Source organism: Salmo trutta, chromosome 32 (assembly GCF_901001165.1).
Source record: "Salmo trutta chromosome 32, fSalTru1.1, whole genome shotgun sequence".
Lineage (NCBI taxonomy): Eukaryota > Metazoa > Chordata > Actinopteri > Salmoniformes > Salmonidae > Salmo > Salmo trutta.
The window spans coordinates 5040090-5048767 of NC_042988.1; the positions used below are offsets into that span (position 1 = coordinate 5040090).

At 54.7% G+C, this 8678-nt stretch overlaps 1 protein-coding gene across 1 annotated transcript in view; it reads right to left on the bottom strand.

The window, feature by feature from the left end:
* LOC115170861 (thyroid hormone receptor alpha) overlaps window positions 1-8678 on the bottom strand; it is a 110619-nt gene that overhangs the window by 11666 nt on the left and 90275 nt on the right. Inside the window, exons 5-7 of the mRNA XM_029727196.1 lie at window positions 7014-7135; window positions 6397-6544; window positions 6110-6315 (exon numbers count right to left, since the gene is read on the bottom strand). Of these exons, the coding sequence (XP_029583056.1) occupies window positions 6110-6315; window positions 6397-6544; window positions 7014-7135 (476 nt within the window). The remainder of the gene's footprint in view (window positions 1-6109; window positions 6316-6396; window positions 6545-7013; window positions 7136-8678) is intronic.

Sequence of the window (8678 nt, forward strand, 5' to 3'; positions counted from 1 at the left end):
TCTGTCTAAACTTTTGACAGGTACTGTATGTATTCATAAGTGCAGCCTGTTTTGTCTGTGAGTGAGTGAGGTGATGTACTGACTGACTGGTGATGTACTGACTGACTGAGCGAGCGAGCGACTGAGGCGATGTACTGACTGACTGACTGACTGAGCGAGCGAGCGACTGAGGCGATGTACTGACTGACTGACTGACTGAGCGAGCGAGCGACTGAGGCGATGTACTGACTGACTGACTGACTGAGCGAGCGAGCGAGCGAGCGACTGAGGCGATGTACTGACTGAGCGAGCGAGCGACTGAGGCGATGTACTGACTGAGCGAGCGAGCGACTGAGGCGATGTACTGACTGAGCGAGCGAGCGACTGAGGCGATGTACTGACTGAGCGAGCGAGCGACTGAGGCGATGTACTGACTGAGCGAGCGAGCGAGCGACTGAGGCGATGTACTGACTGAGCGAGCGAGCGAGCGACTGAGGCGATGTACTGACTGAGCGAGCGAGCGAGCGACTGAGGCGATGTACTGACTGAGCGAGCGAGCGAGCGACTGAGGCGATGTACTGACTGAGCGAGCGAGCGAGCGACTGAGGCGATGTACTGACTGAGCGAGCGAGCGAGCGAGCGACTGAGGCGATGTACTGACTGAGCGAGCGAGCGAGCGAGCGACTGAGGCGATGTACTGACTGAGCGAGCGAGCGAGCGAGCGACTGAGGCGATGTACTGACTGAGCGAGCGAGCGAGCGAGCGACTGAGGCGATGTACTGACTGAGCGAGCGAGCGAGCGAGCGACTGAGGCGATGTACTGACTGAGCGAGCGAGCGAGCGAGCGACTGAGGCGATGTACTGACTGAGCGAGCGAGCGAGCGAGCGACTGAGGCGATGTACTGACTGAGCGAGCGAGCGAGCGAGGCGATGTACTGACTGAGCGAGCGAGCGAGCGAGGCGATGTACTGACTGAGCGAGCGAGCGAGCGAGGCGATGTACTGACTGAGCGAGCGAGCGAGCGAGGCGATGTACTGACTGAGCGAGCGAGCGAGCGAGCGGGCGATGTACTGACTGAGCGAGCGAGCGAGCGAGGCGATGTACTGACTGAGCGAGCGAGCGAGCGACCGAGGCGATGTACTGACTGAGCGAGCGAGCGAGCGAGCGAGGCGATGTACTGACTGAGCGAGCGAGCGAGGCGATGTACTGACTGAGCGAGCGAGCGAGGCGATGTACTGACTGAGCGAGCGAGCGAGCGAGGCGATGTACTGACTGAGCGAGCGAGCGAGCGAGCGAGGCGATGTACTGACTGAGCGAGCGAGCGAGCGAGGCGATGTACTGACTGAGCGAGCGAGCGAGCGAGGCGATGTACTGACTGAGCGAGCGAGGCGATGTACTGACTGAGCGAGCGAGCGAGCGAGGCGATGTACTGACTGAGCGAGCGAGCGAGCGAGGCGATGTACTGACTGAGCGAGCGAGCGAGGCGATGTACTGACTGAGCGAGCGAGCGAGGCGATGTACTGACTGAGCGAGCGAGGCGATGTACTGACTGAGCGAGCGAGCGAGCGACTGAGGCGATGTACTGACTGAGCGAGCGAGCGAGGCGATGTACTGACTGAGCGAGCGAGCGAGCGAATGAGGCGATGTACTGACTGACTGAGCGAGCGAATGAGGCGATGTACTGACTGACTGAGCGAGCGAATGAGGCGATGTACTGACTGAGCGAGCGAATGAGGCGATGTACTGACTGAGCGAGCGAATGAGGCGATGTACTGACTGAGCGAGCGAGCGAATGAGGCGATGTACTGACTGACTGAGCGAGCGAATGAGGCGATGTACTGACTGAGCGAGCGAATGAGGCGATGTACTGACTGAGCGAGCGAATGAGGCGATGTACTGACTGAGCGAGCGAGCGAATGAGGCGATGTACTGACTGAGCGAGCGAGCGACTGAGGCGATGTACTGACTGACTGACTGAGCGAGCGAGCGAGCGACTGAGGCGATGTACTGACTGACTGACTGACTGAGCGAGCGAGCGAGCGAGCGACTGAGGCGATGTACTGACTGAGCGAGCGAGCGAATGAGGCGATGTACTGACTGAGCGAGCGAGCGAGCGAATGAGGCGATGTACTGACTGACTGAGCGAGCGAATGAGGCGATGTACTGACTGAGCGAGCGAATGAGGCGATGTACTGACTGAGCGAGCGAGCGAATGAGGCGATGTACTGACTGAGCGAGCGAGCGACTGAGGCGATGTACTGACTGAGTGACTGACTGAGCGAGCGAGCGACTGAGGCGATGTACTGACTGAGTGACTGACTGAGCGAGCGAGCGAGCGAGCGACTGAGGCGATGTACTGACTGACTGACTGAGCGAGCGAGCGACTGAGGCGATGTACTGACTGACTGACTGAGCGAGCGAGCGACTGAGGCGATGTACTGACTGACTGACTGAGCGAGCGAGCGACTGAGGCGATGTACTGACTGACTGACTGACTGACTGACTGACTGAGCGAGCGAGCGAGCGAGCGACTGAGGCGATGTACTGACTGACTGACTGACTGACTGAGCGAGCGAGCGAGCGAGCGACTGAGGCGATGTACTGACTGACTGACTGAGCGAGCGAGCGAGCGACTGAGGCGATGTACTGACTGAGCGAGCGAGCGAGCGAGCGACTGAGGCGATGTACTGACTGACTGAGCGAGCGAGCGAGCGACTGAGGCGATGTACTGACTGACTGAGCGAGCGACTGAGGCGATGTACTGACTGACTGACTGACTGAGCGAGCGAGCGAGCGACTGAGGCGATGTACTGACTGACTGACTGACTGACTGAGCGAGCGAGCGAGCGACTGAGGCGATGTACTGACTGACTGACTGACTGACTGAGCGAGCGAGCGACTGAGGCGATGTACTGACTGACTGACTGAGCGAGCGAGCGAGCGACTGAGGCGATGTACTGACTGACTGACTGACTGAGCGAGCGAGCGAGCGAGCGACTGAGGCGATGTACTGACTGACTGACTGACTGAGCGAGCGAGCGACTGAGGCGATGTACTGACTGACTGAGCGAGCGAGCGACTGAGGCGATGTACTGACTGACTGACTGAGCGAGCGACTGAGGCGATGTACTGACACTGACTGAGCGAGCGAGCGAGCGACTGAGGCGATGTACTGACTGACTGACTGAGCGAGCGAGCGACAGAGGCGATGTACTGACTGACTGACTGACTGAGCCGATGTACTGACTGAGCGAGCGAGCGACTGAGGCGATGTACTGACTGACTGACTGAGCCGATGTACTGACTGAGCGAGCGAGCGACTGAGGCGATGTACTGACTGACTGAGCGAGCGAGCGAGCGACTGAGGCGATGTACTGACTGACTGAGCGAGCGACTGAGGCGATGTACTGACTGACTGAGCGAGCGAGCGAGCGAGCGACTGAGGCGATGTACTGACTGACTGAGCGAGCGAGCGACTGAGGCGATGTACTGACTGACTGACTGACTGAGCGAGCGAGCGAGCGACTGAGGCGATGTACTGACTGACTGACTGACTGAGCGAGCGAGCGACTGAGGCGATGTACTGACTGAGTGACTGACTGAGCGAGCGAGCGAGCGACTGAGGCGATGTACTGACTGACTGACTGAGCGACTGAGGCGATGTACTGACTGACTGACTGACTGACTGAGCGACTGAGGCGATGTACTGACTGACTGACTGACTGACTGACTGACTGACTGACTGAGCGACTGAGGCGATGTACTGACTGACTGACTGAGCGAGCGAGCGAGGCGATGTACTGACTGACTGACTGAGCGAGCGAGCGAGGCGATGTACTGACTGACTGACTGACTGACTGAACGAGCGAGCGAGCGACTGAGGCGATGTACTGACTGACTGAGCGAGCGAGCGAGCGACTGAGGCGATGTACTGACTGACTGACTGACTGAGCGAGCGAGCGAGCGACTGAGGCGATGTACTGACTGACTGAGCGAGCGAGCGACTGAGGCGATGTACTGACTGACTGACTGAGCGAGCGAGCGACTGAGGCGATGGACTGACTGAGCGAGCGAGCGACTGAGGCGATGTACTGACTGACTGACTGACTGACTGACTGAGCGAGCGAGCGAATGAGGCGATGGACTGACTGACTGACTGACCGAGCGAGCGAATGAGGCGATGGACTGACTGACTGACTGACCGAGCGAGCGAATGAGGCGATGGACTGACTGACTGACTGAGCGAGCGAGCGACTGAGGCGATGGACTGACTGAGCGAGCGAGCGACTGAGGCGATGGACTGACTGAGCGAGCGAGCGACTGAGGCGATGGACTGACTGAGCGAGCGAGCGACTGAGGCGATGGACTGACTGAGCGAGCGAGCGACTGAGGCGATGGACTGACTGAGCGAGCGAGCGACTGAGGCGATGGACTGACTGAGCGAGCGAGCGACTGAGGCGATGGACTGACTGAGCGAGCGAGCGACTGAGGCGATGGACTGACTGAGCGAGCGAGCGACTGAGGCGATGGACTGACTGAGCGAGCGAGCGACTGAGGCGATGGACTGACTGAGCGAGCGAGCGAATGAGGCGATGGACTGACTGAGCGAGCGAGCGAATGAGGCGATGGACTGACTGAGCGAGCGAGCGAATGAGGCGATGGACTGACTGAGCGAGCGAGCGAATGAGGCGATGGACTGACTGAGCGAGCGAGCGAATGAGGCGATGGACTGACTGAGCGAGCGAGCGACTGAGGCGATGGACTGACTGAGCGAGCGAGCGACTGAGGCGATGGACTGACTGAGCGAGCGAGCGACTGAGGCGATGTACTGACTGAGCGAGCGAGCGAATGAGGCGATGTACTGACTGAGCGAGCGAGCGACTGAGGCGATGTACTGACTGAGCGAGCGAGCGACTGAGGCGATGTACTGACTGACTGACTGAGCGAGCGAGCGACTGAGGCGATGTACTGACTGACTGACTGAGCGAGCGAGCGACTGAGGCGATGTACTGACTGACTGACTGACTGACTGAGCGAGCGAGCGACTGAGGCGATGGACTGACTGAGCGAGCGAGCGACTGAGGCGATGGACTGACTGAGCGAGCGAGCGACTGAGGCGATGGACTGACTGAGCGAGCGAGCGACTGAGGCGATGTACTGACTGACTGACTGACTGACTGAGCGAGCGAGCGACTGAGGCGATGGACTGACTGAGCGAGCGAGCGACTGAGGCGATGGACTGACTGAGCGAGCGAGCGAATGAGGCGATGGACTGACTGAGCGAGCGAGCGAATGAGGCGATGGACTGACTGAGCGAGCGAGCGAATGAGGCGATGTACTGACTGAGCGAGCGAGCGAATGAGGCGATGTACTGACTGAGCGAGCAAGCGAATGAGGCGATGTACTGACTGAGCGAGCGAGCGAATGAGGCGATGTACTGACTGAGCGAGCGAGCGAATGAGGCGATGTACTGACTGAGCGAGCGAGCGAATGAGGCGATGTACTGACTGAGCGAGCGAGCGAATGAGGCGATGTACTGACTGAGCGAGCGAGCGAATGAGGCGATGTACTGACTGAGCGAGCGAGCGAATGAGGCGATGTACTGACTGAGCGAGCGAGCGAATGAGGCGATGTACTGACTGAGCGAGCGAGCGAATGAGGCGATGTACTGACTGAGCGAGCGAGCGAATGAGGCGATGTACTGACTGAGCGAGCGAGGGAATGAGGCGATGTACTGACTGAGCGAGCGAGGGAATGAGGCGATGTACTGACTGAGCGAGCGAGGGAATGAGGCGATATACTGACTGAGCGAGCGAGGGAATGAGGCGATATACTGACTGAGCGAGCGAGGGAATGAGGCGATGTACTGACTGAGCGAGTGAATGAGGTGATGCACTGAGTGTGAGAAAGAGAGAAAGACAGATTGGACCAGTACTTCTGTTATGCTTGTTTTCGAGGCTGTGGTTATCAACACCTCAGATATGCACTGAATCAATCCATTCTGAGCAGATCCACATCAACTTTACTTTCAACAATAAAACTCTTCATACTGCGTCTCATTTGCCTGGTTGCCTGTCAACAACTTAGTCTCACTTAGCCCAGCCAACTTTAGATTAGCTTAGCATCTCACCAGGAACTTGCGTTTCTGTTTCCAGTGGGAGCCCTGCGCGTTGGTGTGGCGGTGGGCCTCTGTCACATGGCGAATCAGCTCCCACTCCGAGCTGTCGGGCTCCGGACGCGTCTGCAGGGTCTTCACAATCTCATCCTTCTTCCTCTTCTCCCGGTTCTCCTCAATCAGACGCCGCTTGGCTACCCGCTTAGAGTCGTCCAGCACCACTGAGGACACAGAGTAGTTTTGTGAACCTACTGTATTTCAGTACTAAATGTAGAGGTAATGGGAGTGTGTGTGTCACTCACGGTCCATGGCCATGCCAACTGCGATGCATTTCCTGAAGCGACACAGTTGGCACTGGTTCCTTGTGATCTTGTCGATGATGCAGCAGCCATCGTACTTACAGGAGTAAGCCGGGTGAAGGTTCTTCTGGATAGTGCGCCTGAAGAAACCCTGTGGACATTGGTTGCATCAACTTAGTTATGTCAAAGTACGTTATCAACATTATGACGTTGTATCAACCACGTTGCTAGTTTTTTTAGCTTAGGGACTAAGTTTACAAAAATACAATTGGCTCTTCAATGTTGAAAATCCCATGTGTGGAGACCAAAGTTTTTTTTTCAATTTCAATTTATTTTAGAAGAAATAGGGAACTTTTTTCTTTAAGAAAAGTGCAAGGGTGACAATATATGCTATTTGGACACAATTGTATACATTTTTTAAATGTCACTAGTATAATATGTCAATCATTTCACAATAATTCTCGATAGTTAAATCAGAAATAACACGAACTCATTTAATGCATATACAAAGGAAAATCAGGTTATTCCCTAGTAGTTACTGTGGAATGCCTAGGTCATATAACATTTGACCAAACCAGTCCTTGAAGTCCTACAGGCCAGTCCTGGGCCATGTCTCTCACCTTGCAGCCCTCGCAGGTGATGCAGCGGTAATGGTAGCCGGTGGCCTTGTCTCCACACACCACACACGGCTCATCCTTCTCCAAGTAGCTGGGGATATATCCTTGGACAGAGAGGCTCAGTGCTGAGGGAGAGATGGAGAGGAGGAGGAGAGAGGAAGTGGAGGAGAAAGGAAGAAAGAGGAAGTAGAGGAGGTAGAGAGAGTACAGGAGGAGGAGAGGGGAAGCAAAGGAGGAGGAAAGACAAAGTGGAGGAGAAATGAAGAGGATGAAGAGGAGGAGGGAGGAAGAGGGAGTACACGAGGAGGAAGAAAAGGAGGAGGGAGTAGAGAAGGAGGAGAGAGAGGAAGAAGGAGGAGGAGAGAAGTGTTAACACAGGAGCAAGAAATGCACATATACAGTAGAAGTGTGTATGCGTGTGTTTGATTAGGTCTGTGTGTTTCCTGTGTGGGCACACACATGCACACATACAGTTGAAGTCGGAAGTTTACATACACCTTAGCTAACTACATTTAAACTCCGTTTTTCACAATTCCTGACATTTAATCCTAGTTAAAAGTTAGGATCACCACTTTATTTTAAGAATGTGAAATGTCAGAATAATAGTAGAGAGAATGATTTATTTCAGCTTTTATTTCTTTCATCACATTCCCAGTGGGTCAGAAGTTTACATACTAATTGAGTGTATTTGGTAGCATTGCCTTTAAAATTGTTTAACTTGGGTCAAATGCTTCGGGTAGCCTTCCACAAGCTTCCCACAATAAGTTGGGTGAATTTAGTCCCATTCCTCCTGACAGAGCTGGTGTAACTGAGTCAGGTATGTAGGCATCCTTGCTCACACAAGCTTTTTCAGTTCTGCCCACAAATTTTCTATAGGATTGAGGTCAGGGCTTTGTGATGGCCACTCCAATATCTTGACTTTGTTGTCCTTAAGCCATTTTGCCACAACTTTGGAAGTATGCTTAGGGTCATTGTCCATTTGGAAGACCCATTTGCGACCAAGCTTTAACTTCCTGATTGATGTCTTGAGATGTTGCTTCAATATATCCACATAATTTTCCTGATGCCATCTATTTTGTGAAGTTCACCAGTCCCTCCAGCAGCAAAGCACCCGCACAACATGATGCTGCCACCCCCGTGCTTCACGGTTGGGACAGTATTTTTCGGCTTGCAAGCCCCCCCCCCCCTTTCCCCCAAACATAACAATGGTCATTATGGCCAAACAGTTCTATTTTTGTTTCATCAGACCAGAGTACATTACTCAAAAAAGTACGATCTTCGTCCCCATGTGCAGTTGCAAACCGTAGTCTAGCTTTTTTTATGGCGGTTTTTGGAGCAGTGGCTTCTTCCTTGTGTAACAGTGTAGGTTCCGTCCCTCTCTTCGCCCCAACCTGGGCTCGAACCAGGGACCCTTGCACACATCAACAACTGACACCTACGAAGCATCATTACCCATCGCGCCACAAAAGCCGCAGCTCTTGCAACGCAAGGGGAAACCCTACTTCAAGTCTCAGAGCGAGTGACATCACTGATTGAAATGCTATTAGCGCGCACCACCGAACTAACTAACTAGCCATTTCACATCGGTTACACTTGCTGAGCGGCCTTTCAGGTTATGTTGATATAGGACTCGTTTTACTGTGGATGTAGATACTTTTGTACTCGTTT